General features: G+C 43.3%; 1 protein-coding gene across 2 annotated transcripts in view; it reads right to left on the minus strand.

Annotated features, from left to right (window-relative positions):
* The window catches only part of ARHGAP15 (Rho GTPase activating protein 15), an 862,741-nt gene extending 838,520 nt beyond the window's left edge, over window positions 1–24,221 (minus strand). The window contains exons 1-3 of one of the 2 annotated variants that reach the window (XM_068245872.1): window positions 24,142–24,221; window positions 10,172–10,364; window positions 1,370–1,519 (exon numbers count right to left, since the gene is read on the minus strand). In XM_068245872.1, the coding sequence (XP_068101973.1) occupies window positions 1,370–1,459 (90 nt within the window). In that variant the 5' untranslated portion in view covers window positions 1,460–1,519; window positions 10,172–10,364; window positions 24,142–24,221. Of the gene's footprint in view, window positions 1–1,369; window positions 1,520–10,171; window positions 10,365–24,141 lie in introns of those variants that run through there. The other variant, XM_068245871.1, reaches the window with a different exon arrangement.

A 24,221-nucleotide genomic window follows, 5' to 3' on the forward strand; every position in this document is an offset into this window, starting at 1 on the left:
AGTGTATAACACTCACATAAACATATAGTGTGCAAGAACAATCCAAAGTGACAAAGTGCTGTAGGATGAGGTGACTATGATCCCAGAGTCATCGGTGTAAAATAGGAGGTAATACTATAACTAGACCGTATGGAGAGGCATCCAAGTGAAGAGGAGGAGGGAGCCCCCGGCGGACAATTTTTAAACGCTTTTATTACTGATGGTGTCTTTTGATATATGATAATAAATATTGTGATACTTGTTCCATTCAGAGAACTTGTACTTAAAAAAAGGGGCCCCTGGGAGGTACTTACCTCGGGAGGCTTCCCTTGTCCTCCTCCGTCCCACGGTGATCTCTCTAGGCCGCTCAAAACAGCAGCCATGTAAAAATGTACCTTCCCCAACTCCAGAGCACGCGCAGTAGGGGCTCTCGACTCGGATCAAGCGGAACTAGCCGATCCCAGTTGGGTTGCCTGTGCTGGAGTCGGGGAAGGTAAATATTGCAGGTGCTACTGCGCCTGCGCCACTACAACCTGACAATTTGTCAGCTGTGGCTTCAGATGGGCCTAGAGAGACCACTGTGGGACTGAGAAGGGTACTTACCTTGGGAGGGGGAAGCCTCTGGATCCGATCCCCCCTCCCGAGGTAAGTTTCCCCCAGTGACCCTTTTTTCAGTAATGGTTCTATTTAAGGTAGGACCTGGCTATTATACTGTTTATATTTTGGTATCTATCATAGACACATTTTTTTTTCTTTTTTGGTTGTCTCCGGTTTCCTTACAGTTTTACTACATGTACCCTAGTCAGGGTACTCCCCCACATTCTCTTGTGGAGTGAAACCTTTTTGGAGCTGTGACCACAACATCCTTCATAGAGGCCGAGTGAGGATGATACTTCAGGTAGTTGCCTCTTGGAACAACAAACTACACTTGTGAGTATACCATGCAACTGACATAACTCCATACAACTATCTGGCTATATTATGCCATATCGTGCCCATTAACGGTTTAATTCCAGCTAACCCATCAATGGGATTGATCTGGAAAAATGGATTGATTCCATTTATCGGATCGAATTGGTTAGCTGTTTATGGCCATGGCCGATCATTTCTGAGCAATTATCACACGTTTACAAATCCTGATTTGCTTTGAAGTAAATATGCTACAAGGCAAAAGGTGAAGCTACCTTGTTCTTAGGAAAAAGGAACAGGAAGAGCATAACTTAGCTACCTAAGTTATGTTCTTCCTGCCTAGTAAAACCAAGAACACCACCTGTTCTTCGTAACACACAAAAAAATCAATTTTATTCATGCCTGAATTGATACCCAACATTAGAACCCATACCGGTGTCTGTAAAAAACATAGGAGTAGTCATCAGAAGACCCCACATACCTGCTTGGTGAGTTCTGCAGGGTCGATGATGACCATTGACTTAGACTGGCTCAGTCTCTCATGTGGAGAATTGGGACTCTTTACTCTCATCTGGACGGTTCCTGAGTTTTTCACATTTGGGAGTATTTCTTCAGATTTGTCAATTGATGCCTTAAAAAAAGACACATTTTATCTTTCGTAAAATAATTAAATTAGATTAAATACAGATTTGAAAATACAATGAGTATGTGCAACGCACTTAAAACTTACAGTAAATAGTATAAAAATATATCAAAATGATTTTGGTCAGGAGCCTTTTATGTTTTGTAGGACAGTTAAGCACCTCAAGCCCTGTCTCAGACACGCCCCTTGTGCAAAGTGTGATGTCATCACATTTTTTTGGACTATAAGACTTACTTTTTCTCCAATAAAAGTGGGGGGGGGAAAAGTCACTGCATCTTGTAGTCCAAATGCAGGGAGTTCCTGACTTGCGAACGCCTCCCAATATGAACCTCTAACCCGCTGTAGTGTCAGGGACTCCCTGTACTGTGTCCATGCGGAGGAGGACACATGGAGATAACTGGAGGACAGAGGGAGACACAAGGGGCATAGAGGTGGACACATGGGGACACAGGAGGATGCAAGAGGGACAGAGGAGGACACAGGGAGAAACAAGAGGTACAAGGGGGCATGAGGTACAAAGGGGGCCTAATCCCCAAGATGCCCCTTCACCATGGATGCCTCAGGTTTATTATATATTTTTTTCCCTTGGGTTTAGTCCTCTAAACCTAGGTGCGTCCTATGGTCAGGAGTGTTTTATAGTGCGAAAAATACGGCAGATACAGTACATGGGGCTTGATTCATGAAGTTGCACTGCTATAGCAGCATATGAGCTCCATGACCAGCAACACGATGAAGGCTGCACCCTACGTGCAATCCTGCAGTGCAGGGACGAAGCTACCATAGGAAAAATGGGCAATTGCCTCAGGGCCCCAGAGCCTGTAGGGGCCCCCAAGGTGTCCCTCTCCAATCTTAACTGTTGCTCCCCGGGGACTCTGCAGAGTCTGTTAAGTTGGGAGGTGATTGGGGGAGGGTCAGCAGCCAACTCTTGGGCCCAGGAGGGAAATTTGGCTGCAACAAAGGGCCTCTAAAGATGCTTTTTGGTCGGGGTGTCTGTTGGGGAGCCTTCAGGCTAATTTTGCCCTTGGGCCTAGTTATTACTTGAAACGGCCCTGCTGCAGTGTAGCGTGCCTTCCTTAGTTGCGCATGTTGCTTCCATAGCAAAGCGCGCTCCTTTAAATGCCATCTGCTGCTGTGAAGTATTGCTACCGCAATACTTCACTAGCCTGGACGCTACTATGTTATTTATTACATAGTAACGATGTTAATTAACATAGTAGCGGCAGCACTAGTGAAGTAATGTGGTTTCAGGTGTGTGATTCTGAAACTACTGACCAGAAAGATTAGCAGGAAGTCAGGTGGCTAGTATTATAGAAAAAGGAATAAATATGGCATGACCATATCTAACCTTATGGCCAGTCTGAAAATATATTTGCAATAAATGACAAGTTGGAATCCATGAAATTCGGATTTGGTTCTGTGCATAATTTTGGCAGATTCAGAACTCTTTTATTCACTGTACAGACCTCAGTATTTCCTTAGTGATCTTCTGGTCTTGTTTTCCTACGATATGATTTGCAAGCACAGATCGTTGCCCTGCTTGGTCAGGTTTAGTCACGATAATGATCTGCATGACCAAATCGTTACATCTGCATGTTTTGTTCAGGGTCTATGGCTAAAAGTATTAGAGGTATGGGATCTGCATGACAGCTAGACAATTTGCATTGCTCAAAACAGGTATCAGGACAAGCCATACAATCCCAGGAAAAAAAGCCCCACATATATAAGTAGATAAATGCTTGTTCTTCTTACACAACATATGCACTGCATGCATTGTACTGTCCACATTTTGATGATCAGTGAATTTTATATAGATAAATAAAAAGAAAGCTATTCCAGGCATTTTCCATCTTTACTGTCTCTGACTGAAGCCAATTTTAATGTAATTTTCTCCCTTAGTGCCCATTCACACAAAAAGCGCTTTTCTGAGCGTTTTGCGATTGATTAGAGGTTTTTAAAATCCCCCCATTCACTTTCATTAAAATTGCAGTAAAAATTGCGGAAAGATCACTGCATGGCATATGTCTCTCACCTTTGGCTCCTTTTAAGCAAGGCCGGCGTTACCATAGAGGCAAAGGGAGCTATTGCCCCCCCCCCAGCACTGCCAGGCATGCCCCAGGTTTTCCCCTGACTCGTGCTCCCTGGGACCCCTGTAAAGTTTTGTCAGCATAGCAACCCACCTGTCCCAGTACGCTGCTGTCAGTGCTCCCCACCCTTGCCGGCTGTCTCTTCTCCATAACTTACAAACGTACAATATGTGAAAAAAAAACATACAACCTGATTCGGGGGGGAGGGGTAGCCCAATCAAGTAGGGTCGCTCCTAAGCCATTTGATTATTTACTTTCCCTTTCTTTTTTTAAAAAATGGCCACACCCCCGGGGGTCACAATGCTCATCGCAGAGCACAGAGAAAAGAAGAAGGGGCGGGGGATAGGTGGGGAGAGGCAGTCAATGGGCGGAGGGAAGACAGTGAATAACGAAGGTGGGGAGAGACGGGTAAGGGACATTTTTGAAATTGGAGGAGTCCCTCTCCTGCAAAGAATGCCCCTTCCTTTTGTTATGCTGTGAGTTCCTTGTCAGCAGATTCAGGGGGACAGCGGCCCATTCAACTTCCGCTTCTGCATTGCACCTTACTTGGTTACTGGCATATAGCCTGTGGGATTGTAATTGATGTCACACACGTCTCACTTGCTGTATGCTGGTAGCCACGTGGTAGCCTCATGCAGCAGCAGAAGATGGATGGGCAAGCGGCGGGTGAAAGCAGAGAGGTAAAGTATATTTCACTGCATGGAGGGACAGAGACCAGGGGTTCTATCGCGTTCAGCGCAATATCACACATCATGTTGCCGTCACGCGCCTGATACAACCACATTGCCTGAGATTTCCCAGCATGTCCAATAGATACATTTGACCGATTTCATTATCAGATTTGGACAAGTCAATCTCCTCATAGGAAATGCAGCAGTCATATAGTCTCCTTTGTGTAACTGCACATACAATATGTGCAGTAACCAGGGCCGGCCTTAGGTTTCACAGCGACCTGAGCGAAACCTGATTTTTGTGCCCCCCTTCATCCTCTTCCCACGTGCATATACACACACGGCCGCACGCACGCACATATACACACACAGGCCCATATGCAATTCCCCTTTTCTCTTGAGATATATCCTAGAACAGCGGTTCCTAACCTTTTTGATGTTGTGACACATCACGCCAAATGCTCAGATCTCTGTGACACATCACATACGTATAATAGAAAAATACTAGTAATAACCACGAATGGATGGAAAGAGTGCATTATCCTGAATACACTTAAAAATGAAGGCTAGAACCTCTCAGGAATATTAATAAAAACAATTAGTGGGACAGTTAGCTGCCTCCCCCCCGTTTAGAATGATAGCACAGCACTGACAATTTGCACAACGTGTTATAGCTGCAGTGTGCCCCCCCCCCCCCAAAAAAAAAAACACCCTCAGACTCAGTATAGGTAGGTAGCCAGGTATAGGTGCCCCCAGTATAGGATCTAATGTGTAGGTGCCCTCAATATAGGTTGCCAAGCATAGGTGCCCCCAGTATAGGAAGTCAGTTGAAGGTCTCCATCCCCCCCATAGGTAGCCAGGCGTAGGTGTCTCCAGTATGGGTAGCCAGGTGTTGGTGCCCTCAGTAAAGGTAGCCAGCTATAGGTACCCTCAGTATAGGAAATCAGGTGTAGGTGCCCTCAGTATAGGCAACCAGCTATAGGCGCCCCCTTGGAAGCTGGCACCCTGAGCGACCGCTCCGGTCGCTCATATCAAAGGCCGGCTATGCAGTAACCAATCAGAAACGATAGTTGCCCAAACTGTTATGAGTAGAGGAAAACATTTGATCTGATTGGCTGATTCCCTGCACATTGCTTATGTAACCAGCCGGATGGTGTTATCTTGTTCTGGCTATGCTCGCTCAGTCTTTCCCAAAGCCCCATGCACCGGCTGAACACACCGGTTTGCACACATGGATAAACTTTGTTAATTTCCTTCTTGAATTATTTATAACACATGTCAGTCCTCCTTGTAGCTCTCTGAGTACAACACAAAAAGTAGCACTGAGGGTCACTGAGTCCAGATGTCACAGCGGCCCATAATGCTCTGGTGCCATCTGTTGGGATGCCTTGTCCTAATATCACATTTTTAAATCATTTCTCGGTAAATACAGGACTTTCACACACAAACACACGCAGGTTTATTTAAAGGATCTGTATTGTGCAAATGTGTATGCATATGTCTAAAATGTACCTTTGTCCCAGAGTAAACGAAACTATAAATTACATTTTTTTACCCGAGTAAAATAAACTATATTGAGCCTAGGTTCACATAAGACATAGCGTGAAAATCCAGCATGTTCCGCAGCTGCGTTTGTGTTAGTGTAATGCATTTTTACTGTGTTTTTGGTGCTTTACATTTTTATTGCGCAGATGTGTTTTGCGTGCGTTCAATTGCGTTTGCGGTTCGCTTATACAAAACACATATGTGTTTTGTATGCCTTTTTACATATATGCAGATCAATAAGAAGACAACAGGAAGCAGAAATACGTCAGAGATCTTTAATTTTTAATTAAAAACGCGTAAAAAAATGCATTTAAAACGCAATGCATATTACCATAGACTTTCATTATGTGCGTTTTGGCAGCCAGCCTGCATATTATGCAACACTACAAGCGTCTGCTGAATGTTTACTGTAAATGGCAAGTGCAACGCTGGTCCTTCTGCATCCCATAGGCTACCATTGCTGCATAAATGTTGCTGTCACTTACAGCAAATTGAAAAAAATCTGAAAGATCTGACAGGTTTTTGGACTAGTCCATCTCCTCATGGGTTATTCTCAAGATCTTCTTTATTTTCAAAATCACCAATAATGCCAATTTTTATTTTTTTTCTTTGCATTAATGTTTGTGAAAATAATGTTAAATTCAACTTTCGAGTGAAAATGCCATCCACAATCATTTTGTAATAAGTTTGTTATTTTTCACGTTTGTGCGAATTTCTGTGCTAAAATAAAATTTATTTATTTTTTGCATTTTTGCGAAGTTTTGAGCTGGAATAAATGAGTTTTTGTGCTAAAAATAATGATTTTTTTTTTTCTGCTTTTGCAAATTTTTACCATATTGTGGAAAATATAATGTATTTTCATGAAAATGTTCTCGAAATTGAAAATGCCATTTTTGATGCTAAAATGGTGTGCAAGTGAGAGGGAAGGCTGGCCAGGTTCTTTGTATAGATTCTTTTCATCAAATGCTTTTGTAAAAAATAAAGGAAATACTGAAAATCACCCGTGAGGAGATGAACTAGCCCAAAACTAGTCTGATTTTTTTTTTTCCTGCCTATTGTAAATGACAGCAACATGGGAAAACGTAATTTCTAATGCATTTACTCTGGGAGAAATGTATGTCTAGTAGTAAGCATGTGTACAATTATATTTTAAAAAGTATAATATTTGGCAATAGTGGTCGTTTAACAAACTGGTGAACACATGTCCACAAAACCTGCCCAACCTACATTTCTGATCTTACTCAGAGGCACACACTTAGCCAAGTGTCAATGAACTTTGCCTGACTGCCCCCCTGCCTGACTGCATCACCAATCCAGTACACGCCTCCAGGACTTCTCAAGAGCCGCTCCAACGCTATGGAACTCCCTCCCCCGATTAGGGTTTGTGCCTCCTTTAACATCTTCAAGAAGGCCCTCAAAAATCATCTTTTCACTCTGGTCTACCCCCCCCCCCCCCCCCTCACTGGAGCTGAACTCTGGTACCCTACCTTTCATGTCCCTACCTCTCCCTCTAGATTGCAAGCCTTTGGGCAGGGTCCTCCTCCTTATGTCTCATACCTGTTCATGCACCTCCATTACTGTACACCCTTCCTATGGATCTGAGTGAAGTCGACTTGCCTAATCTCCATGCTCCCATCCAGAGACTGACTAAGCATTGCCTTGTACTCATACTGTGCTGCACGATCTGGTTTGCATGTATTCCTGTATTGTCATATTGCTGTATGTCACCCTAAATATTGTCCCTAACCTTAACCAATGGCCAGCGCTGCGTAATATGCTGGCGCTTTATAAAAACAATAAATAAATAAGGGAATCATCCAATCCCCTTTCACTTCGGTTAGTTTTTTAGCAGAAAGTATAATAAAATTTGATTGCAGACTGGCTACAGAAAAGAATTGTATATCGCTGTGTTTGTGTATTCTAATTTCCATGAGCAAAAGGGTAGTGCCCACAAAACAGCACCAAACAACTCTAAATAATTACAAATGTATGAATAATTTTATTTTGCGAAAATACTATCAAAGAAATAAAAACAATTAAAATCACCAAATGAGACTCCCTCAGAATGGAAGATGCCCTTGATTAAGGCGGTCCTGCACTGGGTATACTTGGTTCTCCCTGCCTCCACTGGCACATAAGCGCTCTTTCACAGGCTGTATCGCTCTATTCATGCACTTTACTTTTGCAACGCTTCTGCCTTCCTATTGATTCTAATCAGCCTCTTTTGGCTATTTCACGCTATTGTTGGCACTACAACTATATAATATTTGCAGATACGGTGTATTATTTGATTGTGGCATAATGATTATCATTATTTTTGTACTTTGTTACACAGGTCCTTCTCAAACAATTAGCATATTGTGATAAAGTTCATTATTTTCTGTAATGTACTGATAAACATTAGACTTTCATATATTTTATAAAGGAGGAAGAGAGAGGTCTGCGTCTTTGGTCTCCAGGCTGCACGCTGGAATCCAGGCAGAGGTAAGCTGCCGCTGTTTGTAGATGAGCGGGCGGGGGGACGTGCGGGGGACCAGCGGGGGACCAGGAGGGGGGATTGGGGGGGCACCCAGCCCAGCCCCTCTACTTATACTGAAAACCCCTCTACCTATACTGAAAGCCCCATACCTACCAACCTATACTGAGGACCCCATACCTCCCTACCTATACTGAGAGCCCCATACCTACCTACCTATACTGAAATCCCCATACCTTCCTACCTATCCTGAAAGCCCCTCTACCTATACTGAAAGGCAAGCCCCTCTACCTATACTGAAAGACCCATACCTACCTACCTACCTACCTATACTGAAAGCCCCATAGCTATACCTACCTACCTATACTGAAAGCCCCATACCTACTTACCTACCTATACTGAGGACACCATACCTACCTACCTATACTGAAAGCCCCTATACCTAGCTACCTATACTGAAAGCCCCTATACCTACATACCTATACTGAGGAGGACCCCATACCTACCTACCTATACTGAAAGCCCCTATATCTAGATACCTATACTGAAAGCCCCTATACCTACCTACCTATACTGAAAGCCCCATAACTACCTATACTGAAAGCCCCATACCTACCTACATATACTGAAAGCCCCATTACCTACCTACCTACCTATACTGAGGACCCCATACCTACCTATACTGAGGACCCCATACCTACTTACCTATACTGAAGGCCCCATACCTACCTACCAATACTGAGGACCCCATACCTACCTGCCTATACTGAAGGCTCCATACCTACCTATACTGAAGGCCCCATACCAACCTATCTACCTATACTGAAGGCTCCTATACCTTCTACCTATAATGAACCTACTTATACTTAGCCACTTATAATGAACTAAAGGCCCTTATTCCTACCTACCTATACTGAAGGCCCCTATACCTACCTACCTACCTATACTGAAGACCCCTATACCTATCTATCTATACTGAAGGCATCTATACCAAGGTACCTATCCTGAAGGCATCTATTCCTAGCTACCTATACTGAAGCAAAGCCCCCAGGCCCAGCAAAGCAAAGCCCCCAGCAAAGGTAAAGCCCCTGGGCCCCAGCCTAGCAAAGTCCCAGCAACACAAAGCCCCCGGTCCCAGCAAAGCAAAGCCCCTGGGCCTCAGCCCAGAAAAGCAAAGCCCCAGGGCCCTAGCCCAGCAAAGCAAAGCCCCCAGACCAGCAAAGCAAAGCCCCGGGGCCCCAGACCAGCAAAGCAATGCTCCCAGAAAAGCCTCCGGGCCCCAGCCCAGCAAAGCGTACAGCCAAGCAAAACTCCCAGCTCAGCAAATCCTAGTAAAGCCCGCAGCCCAGCGTCCAAAAATGCCCTCACCCCAGTGAAGCCCGCAGCAAATTGTCAAGCCCAGCAAAGCCCCCAGCAAAGCCCCAGGCCCAGCACCCATCAAAGCCAGGCCAGCACAGCATCACCACCAGCAAGCCCAGCATAGCCACCAGTCGAGTACAGCACATAGGCCAGCCAGCCGAAAACAAGACAGACAGAAGCCAGGGGAGGGGCTTATTTATGTGATATACTGCCTATCAAATATATTTAAGTTACACCACTGCTATGTTCATGTACATTTGGTCCCGCCTATGACCATGCCCATTTTGTTGCCGTAGCGCGCCGCACAATCTTTTCCTCTTGGTGCCCAGGGGTGCCCCGGATCTCCCAGGAACCTAGAAACACCCCTGCTGTTAAGATTTATAACTGTATCTAAGATAAGAAGAAGAATTTCTAGATTGAAGATAGGATTTAGTTTTATATTTTCCCTCATCCTTGTGCAGCCCCCCCTCCCCCTCAGGCTGCGACCTATTTGACCTGAGCCTACCTTGGCGTCATTCCTTAGTGGGACGAATCTGGGGGGTTTCCAGGATCTCTCCTTACTGACGCTGTGAACATAGAACTTCCTGCCTGAGACGTCTTCATGTTCCTCCCACTGGCCCAGAAGCTGCAGTGGGGACCCCGAGGGACACGGAGGCTCCAGTATGACGTCTGTAAATTTCCAATACAAGCCAGAAGATCTGCCAAAGAGAAGAGTTATCTGTTTACAGAAAATCGACAGTGTTATTTATATATTTACTTTTTACTTATTAAAGCGGTCAGCCATAAAATCAAATTACATTTACAAACTGCTTTGTGTTTATTATGTAGTCAACATGCAATCTGTTTTGCAAGCATTCCAATGTAATGATAAATATGTCTGTTGTGATGAATCTTATCTCAGTGATCCTGGCTCTATTCTGGTACATTGCCAAGGAGAGGGAAGCTTGTTATCTCCCCTCCCACATGCCTGCTCCTCACTTATTGACTGAGGGCAGTTCAGTGTGACAGGAGGCTGAGAAGGGAAGTACACCTCTCCTTTCTGCTAAAGCTGCTGAAATCTGATCTATGCTGTGCTCACATGTGTTTACAAGGCAAGCTAGATATAATAGAGCAGCTTTTAGTACAGAGCTCAATGGGGAGGAGGGCTGGCAATGCACACACTATTTCAGGCAGAGAAAAATAAGTAAGGGAGGAAATTACACCAGGATTGGCTTAAGTCAGAAGCAGTAAAGATGGAAAATGCCTGGAACAGGTTTCTCTTTATTTATTACTAGCTGATTGCCCGGCGTTGCCCGGGTATGTATTTGGCTGGTGTTGGCTCCGCATACTTTTTCTAACCCTAAGGGCTCTTTCACACCAGAGCCCTTTTTCAACGTTTTAACGCTAAGTCTATACTTTGTGTTAACCTAGGTAAAAGGAAAGTCCATAGACTTTCATTTTACCTTTCACAACCAACACTGCGTTTCGATGCGTTGCGGTACGACGCACCCGGGCGCATTTTATCGTCGGGAATCGGCGTTTCCCCTTCGGGTTAATTAACTACTACCGCCGCTACTCAGCGTCGCACCGCAGATTCCCGATGACACGCCACAACGCGTGCATGTGTAACCGGACTAACACACAATTACTCAATGACCAAGTTTGTGAGCTTTGCGGTCTTTGGCATCAATAATTTGCATTGAAATGAAAAAAATCTGATTGGCTGTTTGTAGCTCCACCCCCTTTTCTGAATTTGAACCCCAGTCAACCAATAACCAACTGTACCAGGTTTGAGGCCTGTGCCATTAACAGTGCAAGAATGGCAGCAATTAAATATTCCCCTTGAAAAGCAATAGGTGAAACTTGATTCACTTTTGTAGGCTCCACCCACTTTTCTGACTATTAATCCCAGTCACCCAGTGACCAACTGTGCAAAGTTTAAGAACCCTGCCATTAACAGTGTAAGAATGGCTGCAGTTTACATTTTCCCAGTGACATTTGTATTTGTCTCCACCTACTGATGACCCGGCGTTACCCGGGTATGTATTTTGTGAGCATTGGGGTCCTTGGCATCAATAATTTGTATATTCCAATAGAAATTTAACAAATCAGATTGGCTGTTTGTGGCTTCACCCTCTCTCCAGCATTTGAACCCCAGTCACCCAATGACCAACTGTAGCAGGTTTGAGGCCTCTGCTATTAACAGTGTAAAAATGGCAGCAATTTAAATATTCCACTTGAAAATCAACAGGTGAATTTTGATTGGCTATTATAGGCTCCACTCACTTCCCTGAATATTAATCTGGGCAAAGTTTGGGAATAAACAGCCATAAACAGTGTGAGAATGGCTGCAGTTTGCATTTTCCCAGTGAAATTTGTTTTTGGCTCCGCCCACTGTTTGTAACCTGGACACACAGTCACTCAATGACCAAGTATGTGAGCTTTCGGGTCCTTGGCATCAATAATTTGTATTTTCCCATGAAATGAACCAAATCTGATTCTCTGTTTGTAGCTCTGTCTCCTTTTCTGAATTTGAACCCCAGTGACCCAATTACCAACTGTACCAGGTTTGAGGCTTGTGCCATTAACAGTGCAAGAATGGCAGCAATTAAATATTCCCCTTGAAAAGCAACAGGTGAAACTTGATTCACTTTTGTAGGCTCCACCCACTTTTCTGACTATTAATCCCAGTCACCCAGTGACCAACTGTGCAAAGTTTAAGAACCCTGCCATTAACAGTGTAAGAATGGCTGCAGTTTGCATTCTCCCAGTGAAATTTGTTTTTGGCTCCGCCCACTGTTTGTAACCTGGACACACAGTCACTCAATGACCAAGTTTGTGAGCTTTCGGGTCCTTGGCATTAATAATTTGTATTTTCCCATGAAATGAAACAAATCTGATTCTCTGTTTGTGGCTCTGTCTCCTTTTCTGAATTTGAACCCCAGTGACCCAATTACCAACTGTACCAGGTTTGAGGCTTGTGCCATTATCAGTGCAAGAATGGCAGCAATTGTAATATTCTCCTTGAAAAGCGACATGTGATTTTTTATTGGCACCCGCTTTTCTGAATATTAATCCCTGTCACCCAGTAACCAGCTGTGCAAAGTTTGAGAACCCTGCCATTAACAGTGAAGAAAGGCTGCAGTTTACAATTTCCCAGAAAAATCTGTTTTTGACTCCACCCAGTTTTTGTAACCTTGACACACAGTCACTCAATGACCAAGTTTGTGAGCTTTTGGGTACCTGGCATCAAAATTGTGTGACTGGAAGCAGTTTATCCAGGAAAGAAATCTGTCTGTTTGTGGCTCCACCCCTTTACTGAATTTGAACCCCAGACACTTAACGACCGACTGTAGCAGGTTTGAGGCCTCTGCCATTACCAGTGTAGGAATGACTACAGTTTCAATATTCCCCTTGAAAATCAATAGGTGAATTTTGATTTATTCTTGTAGGCTCCACCTACTTTTCCGAATATTAATCCTAGTCACCCAGTGACCAACTGTGCAAAGTTTGAGAACCCTGCCAATAACAGTGTAAGAATAGCTGCAGCTTACATTTTCCCATGAAAAAAAAGTTAGTTGTTTTTGGCTCTAACACGTTCAATCACAGCGCCAGGGATTACGTTGTCACCATAAGAACTTCAATCCACCTCCAGAGACCCCTCCTGTGTTTTGGGTGCTGTATTGTGTGCTCCCAGCAGCCCAAAAAATCAGAAAAGGAGAAAGTACTCTCAGTGGATATTCATCAGACAAAAACTTTATTGGAAGTGATAAAAGATATTTTGCAGTAAACACTCACATCATGAGGGTCCTACACCAGTTAGGACCCTCCGCGGCTAAATCGCTTCCCACCCTGTGGTACTCAGCAACAATGCGATCACAGATGCATGGCCCGCTCTCGTCCCGACTAGTTTCGGCCTCTCGCCGTCATCAGGGGATACTCTGCCCACTATGTGTAATCTTGATATAGTCACTCAATGACCAATTTTATGAGCTTTGGGGGTCCTTGGCATCAATAAGTTGCATTTTACCATTGAAATTAAACAAATCTGTATGGCTGTTTTTGGCCCGCTCCCTTCAGAATTTAAACCCCAGTCTCCCAGTGACTGACTGTAGCAGATTTTAGGCCTCTGCCATTAAGAGTGTAAGAATGGCAGCAATGTAAATATTCCTCATGAAAATCAAAAGGTGAATTTTGATTGGCTGCTGTAGGCTCCACCCACTTTCCTAAATATTAGTCCCAGTCATCCAGTGACCAACTGTGTCACCTACCCACTCAGTCTGAGAACCCTGCCAATAACAGGATGGCTAAAATCAATCTAACAAATCTGATTGGCTGTTTGTTGCTCCACCCCCTTTAGTGAATTTGGACCCCAGTCACCCAATGACTGACTGTATCAAGTTTAAGGCCTCTGCCATTAACAGTGTAAGAATGGTAGCAATGTGAATATTCCCCTTGAAAATCAATAGGTAAATTTTGATTAGCTGTTGTAGGCTCCACCCACATTTCTGAATATTCATCCCAGTCACCCAGTGGCCAATTGTGTAAAGTTTGGGAACCCTGCCATGTTACAAATTTAGTTGTTGGCACCGCCCACTTTTTCTAACCTTGACATACAGCCACTCAATTATCAAGTTTATCAGCTTTGGGGTCCTTGGTATCAATACTTTGTATTTTCCCATTGAAAAATAAACAAATCTGTTTTTTTGTGGCTCCGCCCCCTTTCTGAATTTGAACCCCAGTCACCCAGTGACCAATTGTACCAGGTTTGAGACATCTGCTATTAACAGTATAAGAATGGTAGCAGCTTAAATGTTCCTTTTGAAAATCAAAAGGTGAATTTTTATTGGCTGTTGTAGGCTCCACCCACCTTCCAAAATCTTAATCTCATTCACCCAGTGACCAACTGTGCAAAGTTTGAGAACCCTGCCATTAACGGTGTAAGAATGGCTGCAGTTTATATTTGACCAGTGAAATTTGTTTTTGGCTCCACCCACTTTTTGTAACCTTGACACACACAGTCACTCAATGACCAAGTTTGTGAGCTTTCAGGTTCCTGGCATCAAAAATGTGTGAATGGAAGCAGTTTATCCACCAAGGAAATCTGATTGGCTGTTCGTGGCCCGCCCCTTTAGTGAATTTGAACCCCAGTCACCCAATGACCGACTGTAGCAAGTTTGAAGCCTCTGCCATTAACAGTGTAAGAATGGCAGCAGTTTCAATATTCCCCTTGAAAATCAATAGGTGCATTTTGATTGGCCGTTGTAGGCTCCACCCACTCTCTTGAATCTTAATTTCATTCACTCAGTGACCAACTGTGCAAAGTTTGAGAGCCCTGCGATTAACAGTGTAAGAATGGCTGCAGTTTACATTTTCCCATTTAAAATGAATGGCTGAAATTTAATTGGCTGTTTTATGCTCCGCCCACTTTTCCTGGATTTGTAACCTCGGTCACCAAGTGACCAACTGTGCCAAGTGTGGGGACTCTGGCTTGATTACTGTGAGAATGGCAGCCTTTTAAATTTTTTCCATTGACTTGAATGGATGGAATCTGATTTGCTGTTTGTAGCTCCGCCCACGTGTGCAGGGCGGCCGCGAGACCCCCAGAACATATCATCCCAGGTAGTAAGGAATCTGCATACCAAGTTTCGTTCAAATCGGTCGAACGGTTTTCGAGTGATCGCGGCACATACACACATACACACACACACACACACATACATCCGATTTTATATATATAGATATAAAATTCACTGAAATCAGAACGCGGACAGTACAATACATATCTCTCCTTAGGTAAGTATCTGGCTTTTTTTTATTTTATTATGATTCCTATTGACTTTTAAGCGAAATACACAACAATGTCGCTAAAAAGTTTGGTAAGTAAAAACGGGTCAATTTTGCCACTGTGAAAATGTGCCTGCTCATCCCTATGCTAGCCACATAGGAAGTGGTTAAATCTCACCAACAAAGAAAGAACTGAAGAAAAAATTTGTGGTAGTGTTTGGAGGATGCAGAAATTCCATCACGTTTTTACAGCTGTCACTCACTACCTTCTGACACCCACTTCTACCCAGTGGAGGCATAAACATCCCATAGTAACAAACCCGTAGAGATTCAATCTTTTTCACACTCTATACAAACATAAAGAAAAAGTAATGGGCCTGGCTGGAGTTGGACCTTAGTTTGCATGATTTGTACTTAAAGTGGAACTGCAGTGAAAATAATATAATGAACACAATTGCTTATTTTTTTACAATATTAATGTATAGATTGTTTTGTCAGTATCCGTCCATTGTAAAGTCTTTCCTCTCACTTATTTACATTCTGAAATGTATCACTGGTGGTGGTGACATCTTTAGTTATGCCATGTGATCTGTACGGAATGTTCGTTACTGAGAGTTTTATGTACAGAGGGAGGTATTGCTTTCTTAGTTGGAAAAAAAGCTGTTATTTCCCACAATACAATGAGGTTCACAGACAGGAAACTGTCCAGACCATGGTCATGACATCACACTGTGGGAGGCATTTTACCACTATATAAGCCACACAGACCACCCTGATGATCTATTAAAAAACAGGTTAAGATGTAAGTCACTTTAACCAGGATGACTATTTGATTCATTAATATTTTGTCTGTACACTCTTTGCTACAGTTCTACTTTCAGTCTCATTTTTTAATTTATTTTTTATTATTATTATTTTTGTTCTTTATTGTTACTACTATTGTTCCTGTTCCTTATTAGCTCACCTTGAGGGGTTTACTAATAGTACCCTTTTGATTAGTTTAGATTCATCTGTTACCTATTATGTTCCATGGCAACATACCTCTGGGTTAATAAATATTTCTAAATACCTCCCTATAGCTCACTAGTGTATGAACACCTATATCCATGTTAAAAACCTCCATCTAAGGTGTTTCTAAGGTTACCTAACTGGCACAAGCACTCAACAGGTAGTTGGCTTTGCCCCTGTAGCAGTGCTTTCAACCCTACACTCCAGCTTTTACAACCTTTGAACACCCATTTTAGGAACCCCCCCATCACCTAGTGCCTCGCTGGAGTCTATGTCCCACCCGGGAACCCCCCCCCCCCCCAAAAAAAAAAAAAAAAAAAAAAAAAAACCTTTTAAGCTGACGGAGGTTACGTCACATGTCTATCAACAGTACAGCCCCCCTCAGACTTTAATTAACAAACCTAAATTTCCCCTTACTCCTATCTTATACAACCTAGGGATATGCTTGCTGAGGCTAGTTCTAATGCAACTGTATTATACTGCAATATGTCAACCAGTATTCAGGAACTAATACTTCCATCTATACCTCTGGTATAATGTGTATGATATATTTTTCTTATCAGTTAATAACTCATTACTTGACTGTCATCTTTGTAATATTGTTAATATCCTGATAAACATTTAAATTAAAAAAAGGTTAAGATTTCTTAAAGAGAAACTCCAACCTAGAATTGAACTTTATCCCAATCAGTAGCTGATACCCCCTTTTACATGAAAAATATAATGCTTTTCACAAACAGACCATCAGGGGGCGCTGTATGACTGATTTTGTGCTGAAACCCCTCCCACAAGAAGCTCTGAGTACCGCGGTACTCTGGGCAAACTGCCACAATGTAACAATGTTCACAGACAGGAATTAGCTGTTTACAACTGTCTCTAACAGCCAAAACAGCTAGGAGCAGCTACATAACCTGCTCACAGTAAAAATGTCACCATGTAATAAATGTCAGAATGTAAATTAGGGAGAGGAAAGATTTTACAATGAGCAAACACTGACTAAATCATTTATACATAATTATGGTAAAAAATGAAGCACTTTTTCTACTACATTATTTTCACTGGAGTTCCTCTTTAAGAGGGTGTCAGCTACTGATTGGGATGAACTTCCTCTTTTTCTGCAACATTAAAGGGGAACTCAAACAAACAGCAGCAGGGGGTACCTGTAAATCCTTAATCAATAACAGACACAAACAAAGAAGCCAGGGCAGGAATTTCTAGGGATGGAGGGGCAGATTTATCAAAAATTATGTAAAGAAAACTGGAGCAAAATTCATGCAGTTCCCATACGGAGCCAATCAGGTTTCAGCTTCTAAAAAAACAACAGGGATTCTGGTTGGTTGCTCTAGTTAACTGCATAACTTTTGCTCTGGGTTTTGTTCCACAGGACTGGGCTTAATAAATTCGCCCCATTACCCCTCTAGGCATCTCCCCCCTGGGTCACTAGGCATCTCCCCCCCTGGGTCACTATCTTTCCTTTATAAGGGGTTGTTAGCCGGGTTGTGGAATCGAGTCAGAGTTGAGGAGTTGGGGCAGTTTTGGATACCTGGAGTCGGTAGTTTCATATACCGTACCGAGTCCCCAGCCCTGGTTATTTGGAGTCTTACTTCATATGCTAATAGGGACAAACTGTTACTAATCTAGCATTGCTCCTGTGGCTTCCTCTCTGCTAAACAGGCACTCCCAAGAACACAACTTCCCGGCCCTCTTAGTGACTGAACAACAGTTTAGGGAAGGTGAAGCTAGAAAGATCGCAATCTCAGGCCCCGCATGTTAGAGAGGATCCCATGCAAGAGCAATTGTCAGGTGGTAGTGGGGCAGTCCTTGCCAAAGCTCCTCAATTTTAATCACTTTGAGAGTTACCCTCACCTTAGCCAGAGCTGCAAGTGGCCTCTAAGTCTGTTTAACAGTTAGGGTGGACTCCACTATTGGCCAGCCGGCAGGCATAGGTAGCTCCCAGTATCAGCCAGCAGTTATGCGTGACTCCATCAACAAGCCATCATAAGTGGCACCTCATATATCGACCAGCAGTTACAATTATTGGCCATTAACCACTTCCTGGATAAGACCGAGGCGCTCATACTGGCTCCAGACCCCCAACTGCTTGTACTCCTGTTTTGCCTGAGGAAGCGGGTTAGTCCCGTGAAACGCGTAGCATCTGGGAGTACTAATAAACTGTGAATGTTTTGACCAAATATTGTGGTCTTCATTGGTTCTTGGTCTGTGAAACGGGTGGTGAGTATAGCTCCCCCCAAGTGTTTTTTAACCTATAATTATTTTACTCTTTTTGGCGCCTCTGATTTGCATCCTAAATACAATACGGTCCACCTGGGGTGGCAAGGATTTTTCCTTACTTCTTCTACAGAGAGCGACATCTTATACCTGAGTGGGGTCAGGTTCGAATTCTCCCCACCTGCATATGGAGTGGTTGCCTAGGGGCAACCCATGTTTGTGAGTATAAATGCACCTTGATTTATTTTGCTTTTTTTTTCCTCCTTGACATACTACACCATTTGGGCTCTCGGTCTTTTGTTTTTGTCTCTAAAGTACTTCCTGGATAAGGGACAGTATACTGTATCTAAGCCCCTTGAGACTTCATCTCAGCTATAGGGTTGTAGAAGTATGTATTCCACAATCCCCCTCTGCTCGTGCATGCGCGATCACACGCGTTCTCGATGCCACCCACTGCCCACTGGTTGGTGAATGAGAACACGTGTTCCCAAAGCCAGTCAGAGAGCCCGATTGCTTGAGTGACTGACTACTGCCAATTTGCCAAGCCCAATAGCAGTGCTCATTCATAAAAAGTGGTGCTACTTCACCTCAGATCAGCGATTCTGCTCATCTGAAGTGACGGCAGCATATTAAATTGTGGTCTTCCATTGCCTGTTTGTATATAGTACGACCAAGTTTCGTTTGAATAAGTTGCAGGCCCATACGCAATTCACTTTTTCTCCAAAGTTTTCTCCTAGTAGATATTTTCGCATCGTATAAATAACAATGTATTTTAAACCCACAGCAAGCAAGAAAATACATAAAAAAAATTTGATAATACTTTTTCTACTTCTTTTTGGTAGTTTTTCAGTTGCGAAATGCTGAACAGTTATTTTAAAGAGAAGATCTAAAATGGTCACCTAGGAGAAATCACAAGAGAAAAACTGAATTGCATATGGGCCACTGTGTCTACTCATCACCCTGAGTCCCATACGCAATTCACTTTTTCTTCCAAGTTTTCTCCTAGGTAGATATGTAAAACAAGAAGATAGACAATCGAAAGTCCCCAATCGTGTATTATTGATAATACAATGTAAATATGGTATGTAGTGAATAATACAAGTATGGGTTGCCAAGACCAGGCAACCACTCAAAAAAGCAAGAGAGGAGATTAGGCCTGTCCCCACTCAGGCTAAGAAGTTCTCGATAGTACAAGAAAGAAGGGTAGTTACACCCATCCACCAGGTGGATAATTATCACTTGGACAATAAGATACAGAGGCGCCAGCAGAGTAAAAATCAAGTTAAAAAGTTATAAAATGAGGGGCAAGGGTGGACTTACCTCCCCAAGGAAAAACACAACTATTGTATAAGATCAAGAAAAATTGTATTTATTCTAACTCCAAAAATAGTTTGCAACACGTGTCACGGGTCTCAAGCCCGCTTCCTCAGGCAAAAATACACAAGGTCCTTGTGTATCCTTGCTCCTTGTGTATTTTTGCCTGAGGAAGCGGGCTCGAGACCCGTGAAACGCAATGCAAACTGTTTTTGGCGTAAGAATAAATACCGTTTTTCTTGATCTTATACAATAGTTGTGTTTTTCTCCTAGGTGATCGTTTTTCATCTTCTATTTGAAATAACTTCTCAGCATTTCACAACTGAAAGAAAGTACCAAAAGTAGTAGAAAAGGTACTGTAAACATTATTTTGTGCATTTTCTTGCTTGCTGGGAGTGTAAAAGTAATTTTATTCACAAAGGGCAATATGCAATTCTTTTTTTCACCTGAGTTTTCTCCTAGGTGATACTTTTAAACTTGCAAATAAAATGCCTTTTAAGCCCCCAGAAGGCAAGAAAATGCTCAAAATAATTTTGAAAGTACTTTTTCACCTACTTTTTGGTACTTTTTTAGTTGAAAAGTGCTGAAAATTTATTTTAAATCGAAGATGCAAAATTATCTCCCAGGAGAAAACTCAGGTGAAAAAGTGAATGGCATATGGGCCTGAGTCTTATCTTTTTTGTCATAAATTAGCTAGCATCCCTTTCCCTCTTGATGTTGTAATTAAGGCATCCAATGACATTTATTAATGTTTTTTTAATGTCCAGTGTATAAGCTGTGTTCTACATATTGTCAGTATGCAGGAATCAGTCTGATGAAGGCTTCATAGCCGAAAGCTTTCTTCTAAGTTAGCCAGTACATGGTATCATCCTGATTCAAAACTATTGCTTTTACTGATGGCTAAACAGAGTACAACACTCAACTTTTCCACTGAGAAATTCTGTCTTGCCTGAGCAACCCTTTTCTTAACCAATAAACTGTGTGTGTGTGTGGGGGGGGGGGGGGGGGGGGGAAGACTCAATGTTTTGCTTACGACCCTGTATGGTCTTAATGGACAGCTGCAAGTACCTGGGGACACAGCAGCAGAATGGAAATTGAATGACACCGTACCCAGTTCAATACTATCTGAGTGAACATCAGTCACCCTGCAGTTATGCAGCAGTTTTCAACCATATGATGACCGTGTGACTGTCACCTGCCTGGTAACTGCTGATCCTAGTCTGCTGTATGGATTGTACCATTCCATTACTTGTCTAGCAACCAAGTGGCTGGCAATCCTAGGCTGCTGGATAGGTGCATTAAACAGGGACATTCACTGGCTACATGTTTCATTTGCAATCATTCAATAGCACTTTCAAATAAAATGATCACATTTGTAGAAAATCAATCTGGCAATTTTAAAGAGGAACTTTAACTACGGATTGAACTTCATCCCAATCAATAGCTGATACCCCTTTTCTTGAATCGATCAACAGGGTGGTCTGTATAGCTGATAGTGTGGTGAAACCCCTCCCTTGGTGTGATGTCATGACCATGGTCCTGACAGTTTGCTGTCTGTGAATTTCTTTGCATTGTGGGAAATAACGGCTTTTTCCAACTGCCAAGCGAGCAGTATCTCCCTCTGTTCATAGAACTCTCAGTAACAAACATTCTGTACAGAACACCTGGCAGAACTAAAGATGTCTCAAAATGTAAATCAGGGAAATGAAAGATTTTACAATGGGCTAACACTGGCTGAATAAGCTATACATTAATATTATAATAAATAAGCAATTTTATTAATTATGTAATTTTAACTAAAGTTCCTCGTTAAGCTACCCATACAGTACATGATTCAGCCGCTGTGCCGATTGTTCCGCGATTGACCTGCAATTCACATTACACCCGATATTGTGAGTCCATCACAGAAAAAAAAGTTGCAAACAATCATGTAATGTCACCCGCAAGTCGATCACAGGACAACCGCGGTGCCATGGTTAACCACATTTTCTGCCCAATTAGACTCATTATTATTATTTAGTATTTATATAGCGCTGACATATTATGCAGCGCTGTACAGTGTATATAGATATATCTTGTCACTAACTGTCCCTCAAAGGAGCTCACACTCTAATCCCTACCATTGCCATATGTCTATATTATGTAGTGTAATTACTGTAGTCTAGGGCCAAATTTTAGGGAGAGCCAATTAACTTATCCGTATGTTTTTGGAATGTGGGAGGAAACCAGAATGCCCGGAGGAAACCCACACAGACCCGGAGAGAACATACAAACTCTTTGCAGATAGTGCCCTGGCTGGGATTCGAACCGGGGACCCAGCGCTGCAAGGCGAGAGAGCTAACCACTACGCCACCGTGCTGCAAAGCCCTGTATGCAAAGCATGTATGATAATGTCCTTCTCTGATTGCTTTGTAAAGAATATCCACATTTTTGCACTTTACATTCAGAATCATTATACAATAACAATAACATTTGTAAAGTGCTTTTCTCCCATAGGACCCAAAGCATATAGAAATGTCTCAGATCAATACAGCGTTGCAGGCTGAACTGTGTTACAGAGGAAATAGTCAGGTGTTCATAAATGCCAGACTGAAGAGGTGCCTTTTCAGTTCGGACTTATATGCTTCCAGGGATGGAGCTGTCCTGATTGGGTGTGGCACGGAGTTCTAACGTGAAGGAGCAGCATGACAGAAGTCTCTGTCTCCAAAGGTTTTGAGATGGGCTCTGGGGGTCCCAACCAAGTTTTTAGAGACTTCTGATCTAAGATTGCAGGGGGTGTGATGCAGTTGCAACAAGCCCTTCAGGTATTCAGGGGGGGGGGGGGGGGGGCAAGGGGGAGGGGGTGCCAGTTGCCTAGCTGTGTACACTCTCTGAATCCAATTGACTTAAAGGGGTTCTCTGGTACCTAAAAAAAAAGCTAAAACTGACACTTACCTGGGGCTTCTATCGGCCCCCTGCAGCCGTAATGTCCCGCGCCGTCCTCCTTCGATGCTCTGGTCCCCGCCTCCGGCATCAAGCTAATTATTCGTCTAACTAGACGAATAGAACTGCGGCTGTGTTGCCATGGCCGCGCGCGTCAGTGGGAGCTTCATGCGCAGGCACAGTACGAAGTTTTCTTGTACTGCGCCTGCACAGTAAGCTCCCGCGAGGGCCGCACAGCCACAATTCTATTCTCCGGCTGCGACTAGGACAGGGGACAGGGACGGATTTACCATAAGGCACTGTAGGCACGTGCCTACAGGCGCATGATGATAGATAGGCGTCTCACTCCCCTCCCTGAGTGCCTCCTTCCCTCCCCCATGCAGCGCACTGATGAGAATGAAAATGAGTGCTTACTCCCCCAGCTCTTGGTATTAGACTGACCAGTTCTCCCTTCAGTCAGGGGCAGCTCTAGCTACTTAAATATTGAGGGTACCTCTGGCTGCCTAATCCTAAGGGGCACCTGTAGCAACCTATGATGGGCAAGGGTACTAAGTGAGAAGTGACACCTGGGCCAGCCAGCACACCTACAGTGCGGTTCGGCAGGGGTTTGTAGGTTCATGGAGGGTGAAGTCTAAGGTGCCAGGACATCTGTACCTATAGGGGGAAGCTTCTACAGCACGCACAGGTGTCAAACTCAAGGCCCTCCTTGTCATATTATGTGGCCCTCAAGAGTTTAAAACGTGCATGCCTGATTGAGGTTTGGTTCACACATAAAAAGGTGTCCAGTACTGCCTTTGTCACTTTTTTACATTCGCCATCAGTTTTGTATATGTGTCTGTAGCTGCGTTCACAGATAAAAGGTGTACATTTCTGGTCCAGCCCGGCTTATTTTGTGTCTGTTTTCTATGGGTGTATTCACACATAAAAGGAGTACACTTCAGGTCCAGTCAGGTAAAACTGATATAAAACTGATGCCAAACTGATAGGACAGGACTGGAGTGAATAAGATAACATGCTTTGACTCCGATGACTGTATGTTTGTTCCAGGTGACTCAGAAACTACTGTAGCCAAAGGATCACCATGAAAGCCAGGGGAGTGTGAATAAAGATGGCAGCATCCATATTACTCTCACTTTAAGTTTCCCTCAACTAGTTTAAAGCTCAGCAAATATTCAACAGTTTTATCCACAAAAAAACAACAACAACATGAGATAAAAGGCATCACCAATCACTTACCGCTGCCAAGTTCTTACGACCCTCTCTACAGCTGCCTGTCCTTGAGTGAGATTGTGTGGCTGCGATGAAGGAAATCGCTG

This window comes from Hyperolius riggenbachi, chromosome 7 (assembly GCF_040937935.1).
Source record: "Hyperolius riggenbachi isolate aHypRig1 chromosome 7, aHypRig1.pri, whole genome shotgun sequence".
NCBI classification, from domain to species: Eukaryota; Metazoa; Chordata; class Amphibia; order Anura; family Hyperoliidae; genus Hyperolius; species Hyperolius riggenbachi.